Raw genomic sequence first — 23,793 nt, 5'->3', positions numbered from 1 at the left:
ATCTTTGGATATATATCATAGCTCACCATTACACATCCTCTACACACTCTACTGACTCACAATGCCTCCCCTCTTTTGTCTCATCCGCCTTCAGAGTTTCTGTTCAGAGGTTCTAACTGCTGACATTTCGTGAATCTTTCTGATCAGTTTTCTATGCAAAATATTGTATTGCTCATATTGGTCAATCTATCAGTTCTGTTACATAAGTTACTTTGTTGCCATGATGCATCCTTGGAGTGTTTCATCCGCTGAGTGTTTGTAAATTGAAAAACTCAAATAAAGCTTTGTTTAAAAAAAACAAAAAAAAAAACAAAGTAAAAACACTTAATATATATTCAATGCCCAATCAGAACATGCACTAAAAAGACTAAATTAATAAATGTTCAGTATAGGTGCAGGAAATTATTCAGGATAGGTGACTCTGATAATCCCAGTGAAGCATATAATCCAGTGACGTGCAGGAAAATGGTAAAATTGCACACTCACCAGATGCGCAACTTACATTTGTTATTTTTGTCTTTGCTTGTATTTAGAGTTTTAGATCATTTTAGCGCTGCACTACGTGTTTTACACCTGTATGTTGTGCTGTATCCCTATCTGTGTAACAATGTACAGGTGCGTCATACCTGTACGGAGGACACCAACGTCCCAAACAGCGGAGACAGGATATCTGCCGAGACAAATGAGTTTCAATTAAAAATGTATTTCAGTCTAGAAATTAAAAAAAGGAAATTAACTCTCTTCCAGTCCAGGCCAATATTCAGATTTCAGCGCTGTCACACTTTGAATGACAATTACTCAGTCATGCAACACTGCACCCAAATGAAATTTATATACTTTTTTGAGACAGATAAAGTTTTCTTTTGGGGGTATTTAATCACCGCTGGGGTTTTTATTTATTTGCTAAATAAAAAAAAAACAAACATTTTGAAAAAAAAAACCAAACAAAAAAAAAACAAACAAACACGTTTCTGTTACAAACATTTGCAAATAGATAATCTTTCCTCATAAATTTAGGCCAAAATGTCTTCTGCTACATTTTTTTGGTAAAGATAACCCAAATCAGTGTATATTATTCAGTCTGTGTGAAAGTTATAGAGTCTACAAACTGTGGGATATATCAGAAAATTGATCAGTCCTGATGTACGATCTCATTTCTTGAGGCCATTAAATGTCAAAAAACAGTACAAATCTCCCCCAAATGACCCATTTCTGGTGGAAAGTAGACAGTCTGAGGTATTTAGTAAGGGGTATGGCGACTTTTTTGAAGTTGTCATTTTTTGTCACTATTTGTTTTTGAAAATTAAGAACTTAAAAAAATTGGGGTTTCTGTTCACATTTTTTTTTTACATACTGTCACTGCCAGAGCAGTACAACGTGGTGTGGTGGTGATCAAGGACACTGCCTAGTGACAGTATGTTAAAAAAAAACAAAAAAATAATGTTTAATTTTTAAACTTTTTTCCTTTTTTGGAAATATTGTGACCAGAGGAGTCCAGTGTCTCCATAGTGACATTGCACTGCTCTTGGGGAGTGTTGAAGATCTTTAGTTTTTTACACTATGATTGCCTATAACAGTTATGATCGCTATTATAAACAATCATTTTTAGGAATAGGATCTATTCATTCCCAGTGTGTACTATTGGAAAAGCTGTGACTGGCCACAGATAGCACATAGTAAAGATGCACTGTGACTGATCCTGTTTGTACCATGTGATCATGGTGACCAATCACAGAGATCAACACAGCAGTACACAATGAATGGCTTTGAATGAAATCCATTCATTGTGTACAGCTTCACCCACTATAAATCTGCCTTCCACACCTACACCTCCTCCCTCCACGCCACCAAGCAAGCCTACTTCCAGACCCTCATCAAGACCCTCTCCTCCAACCCTCGCCGACTCTTCTCCACCTTTAACTCTCCACCCCCACCTCCACCCAGCACCTCACTCACCGCTCTTGAGATTGCCAATCACTTTAAAAACAAAATTGACACAATTCGCAAGGACATCACCACTGCTCAAACTCCCTCCAAACCCGTCCCCTCTCACACAGTTACCCCCTCATCGCCCCTCTCCCTCGACCTCACCACTGCTCCGACCTCCACCCCACCTAACACTCCTCACACTGAAGCCCCCTCAACACTCCACACCTTCGACCTTACTACCATCGAGGAGGTCACCAAGATCCTCTCTGATGCCCGCCTCACCACCTGCCCCCTCGACCCCATACCCTCACAACTCCTACGACCTCCCTCCCCCTCCATCCTACGTTCCCTCACCCACATCTTTAATCTCTCTCTCTCCCGGCACATTCCCCTCCGCTCTGAAGCATGCGCACATCACTCCCATACTTAAAAAGCCCTCTCTGGACCCCAATGACCCGAACAACCTCAGACCCATCTCCCTGCTCCCATTCACACCCAAACTCCTCGAGCACCTCGTCTACACCCGCCTAAGCTCTCACCTCAAGGACAACAACCTCCTCGATCCCCTACAGTCCGGCTTCCGTCCCCTACACTCCACCGAACTGCCTTACTCAAACTCTCCAATGACCTCCTAACCGCCAAAGCTAATGGCCACTATTCAGTGCTCCTTCTCCTTGACCTCTCTGCGGCCTTCGAAACAGTCGACCACCCCCTCCTCCTCAAAAAACTACACTCCCTCGGCCTCAGAGATTCCACTCTCTCCTGGCTCTCATCCTACCTGTCACAACGATCCTTCAGCGTTACCTATAATGCTACCACCTCCCCCTCTCTGTTGGGGTCCCTCAAGGCTCCATCCTCGGGCCCCTTCTCTTCTCCATCTACACCTCCTCCCTTGGCCAACTCATACACTTTCACGGCTTCAACTACCACCTCTATGCCGACGACACACAAATCTATCTCTCAACCCCTCGCCTCACCCCCGCAATCTCCGCCCGAATCACAAACCTACTGAGCGACATATCAGACTGGATGTCGCTCCACCTCCTTAAACTGAACCTCTCCAAAACCGAGCTCCTAGTCTCCCCCCAGCCCGGACACCACCCCCCATTGACTTCTCCATCATGTCCAACGCAGGCCAGAGAAATTGGGGTCATTCTAGACTCCGACCTATCCTTCCAGCCCCAAGTCCAATCACTAACAAACTCATGCAGACTCCACCTCCACAACATCGCCAAGATCTGCACTTTCCTAACCCCTGAAACCACTAAACAGCTCATCCACTCCCTCATCATATCACGACTCGACTACTGCAACTCCCTCCTCACTGGCCTGCCTCGCCACAGGCTATCTCCACTTCAGTCGATCCTGAATACGGCTGCCAGACTCATCCACCTTACCAACCGCTCCGTTTCCTCCACCCCCCTCTGCCAATCCCTCCACTGGCCTCCACTCAGTGTCCTCCACCCCCCTCTGCCAATCCCTCCACTGGCTTCCGATTGCACAACGGATCAAATTCAAAATCCTAACACTGACGTAAAAAGCCGTCCACCATACTGCCCCGAACTACATCACTGACCTAATATCCAAGTACCACCCAACACGCACACTCCGCTCCTCACAAGACCTCCTTCTCTCTAGTTCTCTGGTCTCCTCCTCCCATGCCCGCCTCCAGGACTTCTCCAGGGTGTCACCCATACTCTGGAACTCCCTGCCCCAACCCATCAGATTATCACCTACTCTCCTCTCCTTTAGGCGCACCCTGAAAACCCACCTCTTCAGGGAAGCCTACCCCACCCCCTGCTAACTTGCCGACCTCCTCTACTCTTTCAACCACTCCATCCCCCACAGCTATTTCCTCCTGTGCCACCATCCCCTCCCTCCTAGATTGTAAGCTCAAAAGAGTAGGGCCCTCGATCCCCTCATGTTTTGCATTGTATTGGTATTGTTCTGTCACATGTTCTGTCCCCCTCTGTAATGTACAGCGCTGAGCGAACTATTGGCGCTTTATAAATACTGTATAATAATAATAATAATAATAATAATAATAATACAGCTGTCATGTGATCGCTGTGGTCGGTCACAATTACCTGGGCCGGCCCGGTACAATGATTGGTCATCTACTGTTGCCGCCATCATTTGACTATAGGACGGGCGGGAAGCAGTTAAAAATGAAAAGCTTTTAAAATCTCTAATTATATTATTACTTTTATCACACAATATAAAAAAAAAAAGTCTAAATCACTTATACTGTTCATAGCAAGATTACACAAAACAGCCAACAACATGTTTTGGGGAACAAAATACTCCCCCTTCGTCAGGGCTACAAGATTGATATCACATTTTAAAGAGGTAGTTCACCTTTACATAAAGGAAGGAAAAATTGTACTCGGCCTAAGGGCCAGCATCAGTCAACCCACTTTCTCTGAGCCCTAGTGCAATCTGTACCCACCCCCGTGGCTGTGTTTTGACAGGGAAAGGTGAAGCCACTAGATCCTCAGTCTGAAGGCCAGCAACACTCCACCCCATCCCGGACAAGCCCCCAACCTGTGACTGGACAGTGAAATGAGAAGCAGCACAGTGATGAGCTCATCTCTCTGCTCTCTCCTCCTATTAGAATTCTTCTTGTCAGCGTATGAACCTATTGGTTCCTTCTGCTGTTGCTTCTTCCCATACTACAGTTCTAATGTACAGGGTAGCAAGATACTGATGCCAGGTCATACATTTAATGATGTAATAATGATTACATTCATTTTTTTCTTTTATATCTGACTTCTGCTTTAATTCTTTCCCACTCTATCCAAATTTTGGGGGCTGGAGTTAGAATTGAACTAGTTGGGAACTCACCCTTAATATGAAGGGCACCGGTGTTGTACTTGGGTTTGATGCCAGTAACTTTGGTCAGGTAGAAGCGGAAAGGTTCTCCAGCCTGTAGGACATCCCAGGGGTCCTGAGAGTCGCTGGGAGTCTTGTATTTCTCCTTTGTGGTGGGGGTGGGGGTGGAGCCGAGGCTCTTTTCTGCTCTCGACACCTTTTGGGAGGATGGCTTTTTCACCTTCTGCACCTTCTTTGGCTCAGGTTCCTCATCACTGCTGGAGAGGCACCACCCCATGCCCTCTTTGTCCAATTTGGTTTTTTTAGCCGGTGATGGCTCTTTACCTGCCATCTCTTCAAACTTTACTGGATTTGACTTCCTCTTGAAAGATTCCTTCCTGGCTTCGGAGCACGAGAACTGAGGAGTGGGAACCACATGGGCTCTGCTCACCGGTAACGAGGAAGATGGATCTTTGCTGTCTTCCGACTCTTCATCGCTGCTAGACAATGTCCACTTTCCATGACTGCTCTGCTGGGAGCCAGAACTCCTATCACACAGAGAGAAAACAATACATAAACATAAAGAAGGCGGCACCACTATCCAAATCCTAGTTATTAAAGTGGTTTTAACAGCTGAAGAGTTTTTTTCTTTATCTTCATGCCTTCTATGCATAAAGGTAAAAAACCTTCTTTGTGCAGCTGCCCTCCCCCTCCCCCCAGACCTCCTTAAAATTTACCGGAGGCCAATCTCAATCCAGCGATGTGCACAAGAGCAGTCTCGCTCCCAGGTCTCTCCGTCCTCATTGGCTGAGAGAGCAGCAGGAGACATTGCCTCTGCTGTCAATCACAGCCATTGAGGAGGGAGCAGGGCAAGGCCGCACTCTGTGTGTCTTACAGACACACAGAGGCGGCTTAGGAGTGGGTACACACAAGTGCCCCCGGAGCAACCAGCTTGCTCTGGGGACACTCTGCAGGGGGGCAGGAGCACCAGTGGGGGACCTGGGAAGAGGAGGACTGGGGCTGCTCTGTACAAAACCATTACAAAGAGCGGGTAAGTATGACATGTTTGTTATTTGAAAAAAATAAACCTGAACCTTTAGTATCATTTTAATCCCACTATTCCTTCCATTGATACAAACAATGGGGCACTATTCCTGCCAACGACATCAAAAATGAGACACTATTCCTGCCAACGACACCAACAATGGGGCACTATTCCTTCCATTGATACAAACAATGGGGCACTATTCCTTCCAACGGCATCAAAAATGAGACACTATTCCTGCCAACGACATCAAAAATGGGGCACTATTCCTGCCAACGACATCAAAAATGGGGCACTATTCCTGCCAATTACACCAACATGGGGGCGCTATTCCTGCCAACGACATCAAAAATGGGGCACTATTCCTTCGACTGACACCAACAATGGGGCACTATTCCTGCCAACGACACCAACAATGGGGCACTATTTCTGCCAACGACACCAACAATGGGGCACTATTTCTGCCAACGACACCAACAATGGGGGCACTATTCCTGCCAACGACACCAACATGGGGGCACTATTCCTGCCAACGACACCAACATGGGGGCACTATTCCTGCCAACGACACCAACAATGGGGCACTTTTACTGCCAATGACATCAAAAATGGGGCACTATTCCTTCCACTGATACCAACAATGGGGCACCATTCCTGCTAACGACATCAAAAATGGGGCACTATTCCTTCCACTGACACCAACAATGGGGCACCATTCCTGCTAATGACACCAACAATGGGGCACTATTCCTGCCAACGACATAAAAAATGGGGCACTATTCCTTCCATTGACACCAACAATGGGGCACTATTCCTGCTAATGACATCAAAAATGGGGCACTATTCCTGCCAACGACATAAAAAATGGGGCACTATTCCTGCCAACGACATAAAAAATGGGGCACTATTCCTTCCACTGACACCAACAATGGGGCACTATTCCTGTCAATGACTTTAAAAATGGGGCACTATTCCTGCCAACGACACCAACAATGGGGCACTATTCCTTCAACTGACACCAACAATGGGGCACTATTCCTGCCAACGACATACAAAAATGGGGCACTATTCCTTCCAACGGCATCAAAAATGGGGCACTATTCCTTCCAACGACATACAAAAATGGGGCATTATTCCTTCCAACGGCATCAAAAATGGGGCATTATTCCTGCCAACGATGTTAAAAATGGGGCACTATTCCTTCCAAAAACACCAATAATGGGGCACTATTCCTTCCAAAAACACCAATAATGGGGCACTATTCCTCCAAACGACACCAATAATGAGGCACTATTCCTCTTTTTCTTCTCCCACTGGCTACAGTCCGGCCCCTCTAAATTTCTTTAGTAAACTGTCCCTCTGTTGTGAACTATTACACCGAGGACAAAGAGATGCAGCTTCTTTGCATGCTGGAAGATTCTTTAGGTCTCAGCTTATTGTACTTTACAAAACATGTATATAAAATGATTCTTTCCTGGGGTTGAACTTTAGTATCTCTTGATAAATCAGGTTGGTTGAGGTATGTTCAACTACTACGCTCCAAGAGCTGTTTTTTTTTTTCTTCTAAGCTCCGGAACTCCCAGGGTCCTTTTCTGGGTTTTGGAGATATTCCAGTGTCCATGCCTTAGAACTTTTAGCATTTACCATACATAATCTTTCTCGGGAGAGACAGGGCTTTCATTTGATACCAGATATGTTTTTAAATTCCTCTGCATCCTAATTCCTTTCATTAGAAAGAAATGGTGGAAATATTGTCTTTTCCTTTCATTTTTTTCAAATTTATGTATCTTCAAAAATTTACCCCGAAAAGAAACATGACAAAGTCTTCCAAATATAAAGATAGCATACAAGTACAATTTTTACTTAATGTAGTGGAAAAGGTAAAAGCTCAAAGTGAATGCGTTTGATTCTAGATCTCTATTCCGCAATCGATGCAACAACACATACAGGAAAAAATGAAACAAAAAGCCTAAAACGTTATCATAACATTATAAAGGATCAAGCTGGGATGAGAAATTAGCATGATGGTGACATTTTTTTACAGCTTAGCAAATGCTAAAAATCTGAATGACATTTTTGATGCTCGTACAGTAAATGCAAATGTGATCAAAATCATCCAACATAATTATAGGGAGCCGAGGATTCGTCTGGGAAGGTAATAGCTGCCACTTGTTACATTTTTAACCTCTTAACCACTTGCCTGGAGGAAGATTTACCCCCCCCCCTCCTGACCAGACCATTTTTTTGAGTTACGGCGCTGTGTTACTTTAACTGACAATTGCGCGGTCATGCAGTGCTGCACCCGAATTAAATTTAAGTTCTTTTTTCCCCCCCACGAATAGAGATTTCTTTTAGTGGTATTTGATCTCACGTGCAATTTTTATTTTTGGCACTATAAAAAAAAAAAAAAAAAAGACCAACAATTTTGAGGAAAAAAAAAAACAGCATTTTTGACTTTTTGCTATTTAACATGTCCAGTAAAAAAAAAAAAAAAAAAAAAAGAAAGAAAAAAAAAAAAAAAAAAAAAAAAATCACATTTCATCACAAATTTAGACCAAAATGTATTCTGCTCCATGTCCTTGCTAACAATATCCCAATACGTGTAAATTAATTGGTTTACATGAAAGTTATAGTGTTTACAAATGACGATACTGTAAATTATTTTTTTTTTTACTAGTATTGGTGGTGATCAGGGACTTATATCGGGACTGTGTCGCGCATTCTGACACTGGGAGGAACTGACATCCCCAGTGACACCAATACAGTGATCAGTGCTAATAAAAAGCACTGACACTGTACTAATGACACTTGGCAGGAAGGGGTAAACATTTGGAGAGATCAAAGGGTTAACTGTGTGCTGTTTCACAGTAAGCTGAATTGGTGCTTTCAACTGTACAGTAAGCACACTGCTATGCAGAGCCATATAAAGCAGTGTGCTGGAGCTGACAGGGGAGAGAACTGTATTGTTAACAAACAGTTCTCTCCCCCCCCCGGCGGTAATACTCGGCAATCAGTCATCAGCTGGGAGCCAGTGATTGACAGCTGAGGCCACAAATAGTGGTGCAGGTAGGGAGCGCGCCCCCTACCTGGAAATGCAAAATCACATATACAATATTATATATATATATATATATACACACACATATACATACATCTCTAGTTTACAATGTATCTTTTGGTTTCAATTCTTCTCCTCTAGTATACAATGTATCATTTGGTTTACATTTTTTCCCTCCTCGAGTATACAATGTATCTTGTGGTTTCAATTCTTCTCCTCTAGTATACAATGTATCTTTTGGTTTCAATGTTTCTCCTCTAGTATACAATGTAACTTTATCTTTCCATTCTTCTCTTCTAGTATACAATGTATCTTTTAGTTTCCATTCTTCTCCTCTAGTATACAATGTATCTTTTAGTTTCCATTCTTCTCCTCTAGTATACAATGTATCTTTTAGTTTCCATTCCTCTCCTGTAGTATACAATGTATCTTTTAGTTTCCATTCTTCTCCTCTAGTATACAATGTATCTTTTGGTTTCAATGTTTCTCCTCTAGTATACAATGTAACTTTATCTTTCCATTCTTCTCCTCTAGTATACAATGTATCTTTTAGTTTCCATTCTTCTCCTCTAGTATACAATGTATCTTTTAGTTTCCATTCTTCTCCTCTAGTATACAATGTATCTTTTAGTTTCCATTCTTCTCCTCTAGTATACAATGTATTTTTTTTGTTGATATGCTTTGTCCTTTTCCATTCAAGAGGAGACAAAGTAAAGGGTGCAGGCTGTACTGTTATGAAGAACTGTGATAGCCAAGTCTTCCGCTAACACAGCGATCGTGTGATCAAGAGTTAGTTCTGCTGGATTGTTGGATTGCAAGCATTAGAATGATACCTGGTACGGTCAGTGACGGCTTGGGAGTGCGCTATGCACAAAACACAGGTATAAACATACGTGGCCCCATGGAAGAAGACCCACTTCAGTGACGCTACATATGTATAATTGCTTGTCTGCAAGGGGTATAAATAACTGTATTTTTTAGACTTTTTTCTTCTTCGTGGGGTTCTGGGTCAGGTAACTGGAGACTGTAATTAGCCAGCAGCAGATCAATAGAGCAAAGGAAGGATGGGCAACATCAGCTATATTCTAACCCTCAATCTGATAGGAAGTGTCATGGCTATCACACCTCACAAAAGATTAAACAGTGAACAGGGTGCCTAAGAAAAAGAAAAGGCCGAGTTCACGTAAAAAAAAATATAATTATGCACTTTTTTTTGTAGGTTAAAAGGAGCCTGTAAAGCATTGCACTCATGATCAGCAGATCGCAGGTGCAATGTCAGCTCCTGCAGACTGTTAATGTAGCTGTCTGCCTATACATAGCGCTCATCAGCGCCCCTCGCAGTTCATTAGGAACAACAAGCTGTCTGCCTGGTGGCAGGAAGAACTCTGTGAATGAATGACGCAGTAGGTGGAGCCCCGCACTGCCATGTTGTTTTTGAGCCCTCATGCACACGGGGCTTTTTGATAGTGCTGGTAATGTTAGCTGTGTAAAGTCACCTTAATAACGAGTTATTTAGCATTTATGCATTAGCGTTTAGCAGTGTTTTGCCGCGTGTAGTGGCGTTTTCCGAAAAAAATTTTATCAAAAAAAATTTTTTTTCTGTCAAAAAAATCCAAAAACGCCAGTTTGCAGCGTTCTACTGTGTTTTTACAGCTAAAAAACTCCACTAGAAATTCACTAGTCCTGGGTTTTTCCCATCCAAAAAATGTTGATTCCAGGCTATGTGTGTATGGACACGTAGGAGAACACGCCGGGGATGGACACGTAGGAGAACACGCCGGGGATGGACACGTAGGAGAACACGCCGGGGATGGACACGTAGGAGAACACGCCGGGGATGGACACGTAGGAGAACACGCCGGGGATGGACACGTAGGAGAACACGCCGGGGATGGACACGTAGGAGAACACGCCGGGGATGGACACGTAGGAGAACACGCCGGGGATGGACACGTAGGAGAACACGCCGGGGATGGACACATGGGATAACACGCCGGGGATGGACACACGGGATAACACGCCGGGGATGGACACACGGGATAACACGCCGGGGATGGACACACAGGAGAACACGCCGGGGATGGACACACAGGAGAACACGCCGGGGATGGACACACAGGAGAACACGCCGGGGATGGACACACAGGAGAACACGCCGGGGATGGACACACAGGAGAACACGCCGGGGATGGACACACAGGAGAACACGCCGGGGATGGACACACAGGAGAACATGCCGGGGATGGACACACAGGAGAACATGCCGGGGATGGACACACAGGAGAACATGCCGGGGATGGACACACAGGAGAACATGCCGGGGATGGACACACAGGAGAACATGCCGGGGATGGACACATAGGATAACATGCTGGGGTTAAACAATCCACAACCCCACCTATCTCCTAAACATGTCTACACGGTCTGACACAAAGCCCACACAATATTAGGACAGATCGCCCTGTACCCCTAACAGGCACAGGGTGACTTACACATAATAGGGATATGGGGAGCTGAGACAGGGGTCTCCCCACCTCTCCAAAGTGAGCTGGGTTCCATGGACCCCCCACCCAAAGTCACTCCCGTCACATCCATCCAGTTAAAAAAAAATAAAATTTGTAATCCTACACCCACAGTTGATCCAGAGGAAGGCAAAAAAAAAACCAGCAAAGCACGATCCAATTTTCTCCTGCAGGGAAAAAAAATTCCTTCCTGATCCCCCGAGAGGCAATCGGATATTCCCTGGATCAACTTTCCCTATAAATGTTATATCCAGTTATATTCTGTGTATCCAAGAAAGAATCCAGGACTTTCCTACAGCAATCCACTGAGCTGGACACAACCAACTCTGGAGGGAGTCTATTCCACATTCTCACAGCTCTTACTGTGAAGAAACCTTTCCGTGACAGGGTGACAACACATGAGCACAATTAATAGACCTGGACAGAGCGTTGTCATCTAATAATAACACAGGGATGAGCAATTAATTTTCCCAAGGGGCCAAATAGGAAATTGGAACCATTGCAGAGGGCCGGACTTAATTCTGCTCAATATAAATTTTGGACCTGAGAAGGTTCCCTTAGGCCAATGCATTTTCTAGTGCTTTATGCAGAAACGCACTACAGTCCATGATTTCCTAAGGGACACGTTCATCTACCAGTTTTTCAGCCACTGCGGTTTTGGAAAGAGTCAGATACTTTTTTTTTTTTTTAAAACGCAAAAAATTGAGCTTTGGGCTCAATAGGTTTCAATGGAGATGCTGCAGAAAATGCATGTGAGGTGTTCTTGACGGTTATTAATCTGCTCAGCAACAACCTGGCCAAAAAACCCACAAAATGCATTCAAAAAAAGTGTGCAAAAACGCAAAATGCCTGCGAAAAGCACCGTAGAAATGGATCAAACACAAACTGCATTGGTGAGAACCAGGCCTTAGTATGTAAACATAGAAAACAAACACCCGGCACTAAATCCTGCCGCCTCAACCTCCGGAACATTTCCAAAATCCTCCCCTTCCTGACCAATGACATCACAAAACAACTTATCCACGCCTTGGTTATATCCCGCCTCAATTACTGCAACTCCCTCCTCACTGGTCTACCGTTACACAGGCTATCCCCCCTTCAGTCTATTATGAATGCTGCTGCTAGACTCATCCACCTTACCAACCGATCAGCGACTGCCGCTAGACTCATCCACCTTACCAACCGATCAGCGACTGCTGCTAGACTCATACCCCTTACCAAACAATCAGTGACTGCCACTAGACTCATCCACCATACCAATCGATCAGCGACAGCTGCTAGACTCATCCACCTTACCAACCGATCAGCGACTGCTGCTAGACTCATCCACCTTACCAACCGATCAGCGACTGCTGCTAGACTCATCCACCTTACCAACCGATCAGCGACTGCTGCTAGACTCCTCCACCTTACCAACCGATCAGCGACTGCCGCTAGACTCATACACCTTACCAACCGATCAGCGACTGCTGCTAGACTCATCCACCTTACCAACCGATCAGCGACTGCTGCTAGACTCCTCCACCTTACCAACCGATCAGCGACTGCCGCTAGACTCATACACCTTACCAACCGATCAGCGACTGCTGCTAGACTCATCCACCTTACCAACCGATCAGTGACTGCTGCTGGACTCATACTTGTTACCAACCAATCAGCGACTGCTGCTAGACTCATACCCCTTACCAACCGATCAGCGACTGCCGCTAGACTCATCCACCTTACCAACCGATCAGCGACTGCCGCTAGACTCATCCACCTTACCGACCGATCAGTGACTGCTGCTAGACTCATACACCTTACCAACCGATCAGTGACTGCCGCTAGACTCATCCACCATACCAATCGATCAGCGACTGCTGCTAGACTCATACCCCTTACCAAACGATCAGTGACTGCCGCTAGACTCATCCACCATACCAATCGATCAGCGACTGCTGCTAGACCCATACACCTTACCAACCGATCAGCGACTGCTGCCCCTCTCTGCCAATCCCTCCACTGGCTTCCACTAACCCAACATATAAAAATCAAAATACTAACCACAGCTTACAAAGCCATCCACAACACTGCCCCTAGCTACATCGCCAACCTCATCCACAGATACCGCCCAAATCAACCACTCTGCTCCTCCCATGATATCCTCCTCTCTAGCTCCCTCATCACCTCCTCCCACGCTCGCCTCCAGGACTTCTCCAGAGCCTCTCTGGAACTCCCTACCACAGTATGTCCGGTCAGCCCCCACCCTGTCTGCCTTTAGGCGATCTTTTAAAACTCACTTCTTCAGGGAAACCTACCCCACCTCCACCTAAGAACTGTACTTGAATCACCTCCGTCAGATCATCCCCCGCAGCTATCACCTTTTGTATCCCCTCCCCCTTCCTTTAGATTGTAAGCTCCACGAGCCGGGCCCTCCTATTCCTTCTGTACTGAAATGCATTGTAATTGTAATGTCTCCCTTATATTGTAAAGCGCTGAGCAAACTGTTGGCGCCGTATAAATCCTGTATAATAATAATAATAATAATATCTGTTCCAGAATTAAATGAAATCGATCCAAACTACCACCGTTGCTCTCAAATCTTTGTTTTATTAAATCGACCACAGAAAAAAACATCGCAGGTACAAATACTGACGTGTTTCAGCTTAACAAGCCTTAGTCATAACCCATAAAAATAGGTTATGACTAAGGCTTGTTTAGTCGAAACTCGTCAAACTTTGTACCTGCGATGTTTACTGTGATCGATTTAATAAAACAAAGATTTGAGAGCAACGGTGGTAGTTTGGATCGATTTCATTTAATCAACAGGAATTGTTCCCGGAAATGTGATGGGGTGTGGCAGCCGCAGATGGCCCAGTAAATGATCCCTTCCTTCTGGTGATCCAGCTATGCATGGGCCCAAATGTGGCTGTGATCCCCTCCCACGTCTGCTCCATGATGTATGTGCAGGATGATGCTCTCTGGATTCTGTAGTAGTAGACTGTATTGGATGTGCATTTTGCCTATTCCACTGCCAATATCGTTTTTATCCGCATTTCTATGTGAATTTGCGCCAATGACATTGTTTTCGATAAGCTGCGGTTCACATCACTACGACTTCAGGTGCAACATTCCATTTACAAATCACGCATGAAGTTGCATCTAATGTATTTCTATGGCACGGTCTCAGTCTAGGTTCACACCTATGCATTTTCCATTGCGATTTGCAGAAACGCACTACAGTCCATTTAACACGAATTCCTATGGGACAGGTTCACATCTCCGCGTTTTCACCCGGTGCGGTTTTTGGAAAGGGTCGGGGACTGTTTTTAAAAACACAAAACGTTGCGTTTTCGGTTCTATAGACTTCAATGGAGACGCTGCAGAAAAGCATGGAGTGTGTTTGATGCATTTTGCATTTTAATCTGCCCAGCAACAAGTTGAAAAAAAAAAAACACTACAGAAACGGATCAAACGCAAACTGCATAGGTGTGAACCTAGCCTTCACCACTTCCAGTCCGGACGCTCTCCCACCCCCTTCCAGTCCGGACGCTCTCCCACCCCCTTCCAGTCCGGACGCTCTCCCACCCCCTTCCAGTCCGGACGCTCTCCCACCCCCTTCCAGTCCGGACGCTCTCCCACCCCCTTCCAGTCCGGACGCTCTCCCACCCCCTTCCAGTCCGGACGCTCTCCCACCCCCTTCCAGTCCGGACGCTCTCCCACCCCCTTCCAGTCCGGACGCTCTCCCACCCCCTTCCAGTCCGGACGCTCTCCCACCCCCTTCCAGTCCGGACGCTCTCCCACCCCCTTCCAGTCCGGACGCTCTCCCACCCCCTTCCAGTCCGGACGCTCTCCCACCCCCTTCCAGTCCGGACGCTCTCCCACCCCCTTCCAGTCCGGACGCTTTCCCACCCCCTTCCAGTCCGGACGCTTTCCCACCCCCTTCCAGTCCGGACACTTTCCCACCCCCTTCCAGTCCGGACACTTTCCCACCCCCTTCCAGTCCGGACACTTTCCTCCCCTTCCAGTCCGGACACTTTCCCCCCTTCCAGTCCGGACACTTTCCTCCCCTTCCAGTCCGGACACTTTCCCCCCCCTTCCAGTCCGGACACTTTCCTCCCCTTCCTGCCAGGGCAATTTTCAGCTTTCAGCGCTATCACACTTTGAATGACAATTGCGCGGCCATGCAACACTGTACCCATATGAATTTTTTTTTTTAAATTTTGAGACAGATAAAACTTTATTTTGGTGGTATTTGTTCACCACTGGGATGTTTATTTTTTTTCTATATAAATTAAAAAGTCCAAAAATGTTGAAAATAAAAGTGTTTTTCTTATAAAATGTTGCAAATAAACAATCTTTCTTCATAAATCTCGGCCAAAATATATCTATTTTTTTAGTAAAAAAAAAAAATAATCCAAATTAGTTTATAACCAAAAATTATAACTTTTCAAAAAAATTTTTTACATTTTTATATAATTTTTTTTTTTAATACTGTCACCCTAGCAGTACAGTGTCACCAAGGTGACACTGTACTACTTGTGTGGGGGGTGATGATTTTTTTTTTCTTTTCTTTACACTGATTGCTTTTACACCCATAAAGGCTGTAAAAGCAATGATTTCTCCTTCTCTGTCTGCATTCCTGCAGCCATTGAGAACTACTGTGTGAGCTGTGATTGGTCACAGCTTGTTACATGGTACAAGGCTGTTGTGAATAGCTCTGTACCATGTGACCTCTGTGATCATTCACAGATTTCACACGTAGTAAGCAATGATGTGAGGAGGTGACATCTCGTTTACTACCATTCGTGTGATCACCGATTGGCCAATCAGTGATCACATGATCAGGACCTTACAGAGAGGTCCCGTACAGCGATCTGTGTTCCTCTGGACACAGCAGGAACCGATCGCGGAAGCGTGCACAGGCAATGGATGGGGGGGGGCGTTTAGAAACATCCCACCCGCATCGGCAGTGCTCCTGTCTGGTCGTTTACCTACATGGGCCGGACAGGAAGAGGTTAATCAGCACAATTTCAAAGATAGTTCCTGCACTACATTTTTGCAATTTCATTGCAGCTTGCATTGACTTCTGTTCAATGAAGTTGCATGTCACAGTGAAATCGGGAGGTACAAATCACACTGATCTGCATCAAAAAAACATATCACACTATAAACTACGTGCAAATATAAAAATCTTAAAGAAAGTCCATATGGTAAGAGAAAGCACTGACACCTGACAGTCATCAGTCTACAATGGAACATTGTGCCACCAAGAAACAGACAATCCTGGCCCTATAGAGCAATGCAGTCCCCGGGGGTGGGCAGCGCACAGTCCCAGCAAACCACCCCGACAGTCACTGCTCTGCAGTCATGTCAGAACGACAGTTCCCATACCAAGCCATGGAGAAGTAATGACCAAGAAAGTCACCAAGGCGCTGTATCGTTGTCTGGTCCACCCACAATTATCCCTCAGTGTTACATTGTATCAGTAACTGTTCCGCCCCTATTTATCTCTCAGTGTTACATTGTATCAGTGTCTGCCCCCCCATTCATCTCTCAGTGTTACATTGTATCAGTGTCTGCCCCCCCCCATTCATCTCTCAGTGTTACATTGTATCAGTGTCAGCTCCCCCCCATTCATCTCTCAGTGTTACATTGTATCAGTGTCTGCCCCCCCATTCATCTCTCAGTGTTACATTGTATCAGTGTCTGCTCCCCTTATTCATCTCTCAGTGTTACATTGTATCAGTGTCTGCCCCCCCATTCATCTCTCAGTGTTACATTGTATCAGTGTCTACCCCCCCCCATTCATCTCTCAGTGTTACATTGTATCAATGTCTGCCGCCCTTCATCTCTCAGTGTTACATTGTATCAGTGTCTGCTCCCCCCCCCCCCATCTCTGTGTTACATTGTATCAGTGTCAGCTCCCCCCCATTCATCTCTCAGTGTTACATTGTATCAGTGTCTGCTCCCCCTTATTCATCTCTCAGTGTTACATTGTATCAATGTCTGCCCCCCCCCTCCCTCCCATATCTCTCAGTGTTACATTGTATCAGTGTCTGCTCCCCCTTATTCATCTCTCAGTCTTACATTGTGTCAATGTCTGCCCCCCCCCCTCCCTCCCATATCTCTCAGTGTTACATTGTATCAGTGTCTGCTCCCCTTATTCATCTCTCAGTGTTACATTGTATCAATGTCTGCCCCCCCTCCCTCCCATATCTCTCCGTGTTACATTGTATCAATGTCTGCCCCCCCTCCCTCCCATATCTCTCAGTGTTACATTGTATCAGTGTCTGCCCCCCCATTCATCTCTCAGTGTTGCATTGTATCAGTGTCTGCCCCCCCCCCATTCATCTCTCAGTGTTACATTGTATCAATGTCTGCCGCCCTTCATCTCTCAGTGTTACATTGTATCAGTGTCTGCTCCCCCCCCCCATCTCTGTGTTACATTGTATCAGTGTCCGCTCCCCCCCATTCATCTCTCAGTGTTATATTGTATCAGTGTCAGCTCCCCCCCATTCATCTCTCAGTGTTACATTGTATCAGTGTCTCCCCCCCCCCCCCCCATCCATCTCTCAGTGTTATATTGTATCAGTGTCCGCTCCCCCCCATCTCTCAGTGTTACATTGTATCAGTGTCCGCTCCACCCATAATTGTTTCTCAGTGTTACATTGTATCAGTGTCTGCCCCCCTTCATCTCTCAGTGTTACATTGTATCAGTGTCTGCCCCCCCCCATTCATCTCTCAGTGTTACATTGTATCAGTGTCTGCCCCCCCCCATTCATCTCTCAGTGTTACATTGTATCAGTGTCTGCCCCCCTTCATCTCTCAGTGTTACATTGTATCAGTGTCTGCTCCCATCTGTCACCTGCTCATTCTGCTCCACTTGGGTCGCTGCTTATTGACGTCACTCCTCAGCGCACCATGAGCTATCGGAGCCCGGCAACCAATACAGACATCTTCCGCCCTCTGCTGGCCGCAAAAATGTGTTTATGTGACGCTCCAAAACTAAGAGGAAGGCAAGCCACAGACCCCGCCCCTCCTCCCTCCAGCCAATCCTATCATTAGATAGAGCTCAGTTCTCTCCTCCCGACTCTACGTACTGGCAGAGAAGAGGGCGGGCTAATTCAGCCTCAATTCGACCAATAGGCGTCCGAGGCTTCCTGCCATCTGCAGAGACTAGCCAATCCTGAGTCACCTCGGTCTCTAGGCGGCAGATTCGGAAGTTCGGTTGTTATGGTGACTCTTCCGCAAAGAAGAGCTACGACCGGGACCATGTCAGGGAGGGTAGAGGAGGAGAGGATCCGATCGGTGAGAAACACCGCTATGGGGCTGACCTATACCGGAACGGTGTACAGAGACCTCACCACAGGAATGTCACACACTATTATTATGCATGTATATAGCTCTGATATATACCACAGTGCTGTACAGAGAACACCGAGCCAGTCCCATCAGTCTCTGCGCCAGAGGAGCTTACGCTCTGATGTCCCCTCCCCCACGGTCCCATCAGTCTCTGCGCCAGAGGAGCTTACGCTCTGATGTCCCCTCCCCCACGGTCCCATCAGTCTCTGCGCCAGAGGAGCTTACACTCTGATGTCCCCTCCCCCCACGGTCCCATCAGTCTCTGCGCCAGAGGAGCTTACGCTCTGATGTCCCCTCCCCCACGGTCCCATCAGTCTCTGCGCCAGAGGAGCTTACGCTCTGATGTCCCCTCCCCCACAGTCCCATCAGTCTCTGCGCCAGAGGAGCTTACGCTCTGATGTCCCCTCCCCCCACGGTCCCATCGGTCTCTGCGCCAGAGGAGCTTACGCTCTGATGTCCCCTCCCCCCACGGTCCCATCGGTCTCTGCGCCAGAGGAGCTTACACGCTGATGTCCCCTCCCCCACGGTCCCATCAGTCTCTGTACAGAGGAGCTTACACTGTAATGTCCCCTCCCCCACGGTCCCATCAGTCTCTGCGCCAGAGGAGCTTACGCTCTGATGTCCCCTCCCCCCACGGTCCCATCGGTCTCTGCGCCAGAGGAGCTTACACGCTGATGTCCCCTCCCCCACGGTCCCATCAGTCTCTGTACAGAGGAGCTTACACTGTAATGTCCCCTCCCCCACGGTCCCATCAGTCTCTGCGCCAGAGGAGCTTACGCTCTGATGTCCCCTCCCCCCACGGTCCCATCGGTCTCTGCGCCAGAGGAGCTTACGCTCTGATGTCCCCTCCCCCCACGGTCCCATCAGTCTCTGCACCAGAGGAGCTTACACTCTAATATCCCCTCCCCCAGAGTCACACTATTATACATTTATATAGCTCTGACATATACAGCAGCGTTGTACAGAGAACACCGAGACACATTGTACAACGCTACAGAATATGTCAGAGCTATATAAATGTATAATAATAGTGTGTGACTGTGGGGGGAGGGGACATTAGAGTGTAAGCTCCTCTGGTGCAGAGACTGAGCTGACTGTGGGGGGGAGGGGACATTAGAGTGTAAGCTCCTCTGGTGCAGAGACTGAGCTGACTGTGGGGGGAGGGGACATTAGAGTGTAAGCTCCTCTGGTGCAGAGACTGAGCTGACTGTGGGGGGGGAGGGGACATTAGAGTGTAAGCTCCTCTGGTGCAGAGACTGAGCTGACTGTGGGGGGAGGGGACATTAGAGTGTAAGCTCCTCTGGTGCAGAGACTGAGCTGACTGTGGGGGGAGGGGACATTAGAGTGTAAGCTCCTCTGGTGCAGAGACTGAGCTGACTGTGGGGGGGAGGGGACATTAGAGTGTAAGCTCCTCTGGTGCAGAGACTGAGCTGACTGTGGGGGGGAGGGGACATTAGAGTGTAAGCTCCTCTGGTGCAGGCATTGGTGTGTTCTCTGCACAGCACTATGGTATATGTCAGGGCTATATAGATGAATAATATGATAATGATGTTGTCACCCCCATGCCACCCCCTGGACCACACTAATCTTAACCCCTTGCCTACCGGGCACTGTCCCCCCCCCCCCCCCCTTCCTGCCCAGGCAAATGTTCAGCTTTCAGAGCTGTTGCACTTTGAATGACAATTGCGCGGTCATGCAACACTGTACCCAAACAAAGTTTTTAGCATTTTTTGAGACAGAGCTTTTTTTGGTGGTATTTAATCACCACTGAGGGGAGGTAGGATCTGGGGGCCCCCTTTGGTAAAGGGGGCTTCTAGATTCTGATAAGCCCCCCACCCGCAGACCCCCACAACCACCGGCCAGGGTTGTGGGCAAGAGGCCCTTGTCAAGGTGCTTTGGGGGGGAGCCCCCCCTGCCCCAAAGCACCCACCCATGTTGAGGGCATGTGGCCTGGTATAGTTCAGGAGGGAGGGGGCGCTCGCTCGTCCCCCCCCCCCTCCTTTCCTGACCTGCCGGGCTGTGTGCTCGGATAGTAGTCTGGTATGGATTTTAGGGGGGGGGCTCCACGCCATTGTTTTTTAGATTTTTGCGTGGAGTTACCCCTTAATATCCATACCAGACCCGAAGGACTTGGTATGGATGGGAGGGGGGACCCCACGCTGTTTTTCTTATTATTTATTTAATTGACGGAAATTATTTAAAATTCAGCTGTCAGTGGGGAACCCCGCTGACAGCTGAAACATTAATGCCGGCCATAGACGGGTCGAAAACCGGTGGTTTAAAAAGGGTGACAGTTCTTAAATAGGTATGGGGTGGGGGCCAGCTGGGGACATCAAGCATGTGATCCCACCCCATGTGACATCAATGTCACATGGGGCAGGGGTCACTCGGATGATGTCCCCGGCTGGCCCCGCCCCTTACCTATTTAAGAACTGTCACCCTGTCTTCTGCATAAGGCATGGGGTGGAGCCCTCCTCCGCCCCAAAGCACCCCCCCCATGTTGAGGACATGTGGCCTGGTATGGTTCAGGAGGCAGGGGGAGGGGGCACTCGCTCGCCCCCCCCCCCCCCTTTCCTGACCTGCCGGGCTGCATTCTCAGATAAGGGTCTGGTATGGATTTTAGGGGAAACCCTGCGCAGTTTTTTCTTTAGTTTCGGCGTGGAGTTACCCCTTAATATCCATACCAGACCCCAAGGGCTTGGTATGGATGGGAGGGGGGACCCCACACAGTTTTTTAAAATATTTATTTAATTGACAGAAATTATTTAAAATTCAGCTGTCAGTGGGGAACCCCGCTGACAGCTGAAACATTAATGCCGGCCACAGACGATATCGGCCAATTTTCATCCTGTCTATGGTCTGCATTTTTCTTTTTCTTTTTTTTAATTCTTTTTGTTCTTTTTCTTTTTCTTGCAGGTCACGGCTCATGCGCAGATTTTTTTATCAGTAAAAAGATTGGCCGATTTGACTATAAATGCAGCAAAAATCGGACGATCAGCAAAATCGGCCGATTTTTTCCAAATTTCCCGATAAAAAAAAAAATGTGCCAAAATCCCGAAAAACAGCTGACCAATTAACCCACTAACGGCCCAATTTTTTTTCCGGCTGAAAAATCGGCCGATATTAGAACCATCTATGGCCTGCTTTAGATGGGTCTAAAATCGGCTGAAAAAAAAAAAAAAAACGGCCGATTTTCGGGCCATTAGTGGGTTAATTCGTCGGCCGTTTTTCGGGATTTTGCCCCTTTTTTTTTATCAGTAAATTTGGAAAAAAAATTGGCTGATTATTGCCACGAAAGTTGGCCGCTCAGAAAAATCGGCCAATTTTTTTCCAAATTTATCGATAAAATGTGCCAAAATCCCAAAAAATGGCCGATCAATTATCCCACTAACGGAAAAGGCCCTTGTCCCCATCAACATGGGGACAAGGTGCTTTTGGGGGGGAGCCCCCCTGCCCCAAAGCACCCCCCCATGTTAAGGGCATGTGGCCTGGTATGGTTTAGGAGGGGGGGGGCACTCGCTCGTCCCCCCCCCCCCTTTCCTGACCTGCCAGGCTGCATGCCCGGATAAGGATCTGGTATGGATTTTGGGGGGGACCACATGCAGTTTTTTTCTAATTATTATTATACAGGATTTATTATTATTATTATTATTATTATACAGGATTTATATATTATTATTATACAGGATTTATTATTATTATTATTATACAGGATTTATATATTATTATTATACAGGATTTATTATTATTATTATTATTATTATTATTATACAGGATTTATTATTATTATTATTATTATTATTATACAGGATTTATTATTATTATTATTATTATTATTATACAGGATTTATTATTATTATTATACAGGATTTATTATTATTATTATTATTATTATTATTATACAGGATTTATATATTATTATTATACAGGATTTATTATTATTATTATACAGGATTTATTATTATTATTATTATTATTATTATTATTATTATTATACAGGATTTATTATTATTATTATTATTATTATTATTATACAGGATTTATGGCGCCAACAGTTTGCTCAGCGCTGTACAATATAACGGGAGACAATACAGCAACGATGCAGTTCAATACAAGAGGGATAGGAGGGCCTGATCCTAGGAGCTTACAATCTAAGATGTGTCAATGCTATATTTTGCTGAGAAATCATTATGAAAAACAGCCCCTAGCAATTCTGTCTGTGGCCATCTTGAAAAAGGGTAGATGATTCATGTAGCATTTACTTTCTGGAATCCATCTGCCCTTAGCTCAGGCATTGGCTGAGCTGAGAACCCTCCCATCATGAGGGTAGGCACTCAGTACAACTGACGCATTTCGAAGGCCGTCTGATGAAGAAGGCACGGCCTTCGAAAAACGCGTCAGCTGTACTGAGTGCCTACCCTCACGATGGGATTCGCGCTGGCTCCATATTTCTGAAGTCCCTTTGAGGACTACATGCCTGATTTTATTCGCTGTTTGTGAGTACCATTCTTTAATTAATAACATTTGGTTACTGAGGTAATGCACAAGGTTGGTGCGCTTCTCGTTTTTGTGTGCTCCCACCCCCGCAGCACTGCTGGCTTTCCTCCTCTCCTTCCCATCGGCAGCTGCAAGCACACAATAGGATCCTTCAAGATGGAGAGTGGGGGAAGGGTCCAGTAAATATATCACATTTACCAGTCCCTTTCATTCCTGAATGAACACAATGACTGATCGGTACTGACCATTCACTGTGTTCATTCATAACCGAAGCATAGTAAACTGTGCTTTTTTTTGGGGGGGGGGGGCTGTCAGGCTGGCTGTATTGGGGCTCGTGGTTTCTAACAGCAGCTCTGCCTACCCTACTCACACACGGGCAGGGATGGCAGGGCTGTAACCAACACACATACAGGAGGAAGAGGTCACACTTAATTTATAACTAAAGGTTAAGTAAAATGGTGCAGCGCTAAATACTAGAGTACAGTTCATATACATGCGTGATATCACTCTAAAGGTGATCAAATGCATAAAAGTTCGATGCAATAGTGCGGATCATGTAAAGATCCTAATTCAAGGTGAGTGGACGT

General features: G+C 46.2%; 1 protein-coding gene across 1 annotated transcript in view; it reads right to left on the bottom strand.

Annotated features, from left to right (window-relative positions):
* The window catches only part of LOC149428517 (tyrosyl-DNA phosphodiesterase 1-like), a gene marked incomplete at both ends in the record, with an annotated part of 26,401 nt that extends 8,085 nt beyond the window's left edge, over positions 1 to 18,316 (bottom strand). The window contains 3 exons of the mRNA XM_089667313.1: positions 627 to 670; positions 4,774 to 5,288; positions 18,213 to 18,316. Of these exons, the coding sequence (XP_089523439.1) occupies positions 627 to 670; positions 4,774 to 5,288; positions 18,213 to 18,316 (663 nt within the window). The remainder of the gene's footprint in view (positions 1 to 626; positions 671 to 4,773; positions 5,289 to 18,212) is intronic.
* Positions 18,317 to 23,793: the final 5,477 nt, after the last annotated feature.

This window comes from Staurois parvus, unplaced genomic scaffold (genome assembly GCF_062004578.1).
Source record: "Staurois parvus isolate SC_StPar_1 unplaced genomic scaffold, SC_StPar_1.0 ptg003169l, whole genome shotgun sequence".
NCBI lineage: Eukaryota > Metazoa > Chordata > Amphibia > Anura > Ranidae > Staurois > Staurois parvus.
The sequence above is the reverse complement of the archived record's forward strand: the minus strand, read 5'-3'. Positions and strand labels throughout refer to the sequence as shown.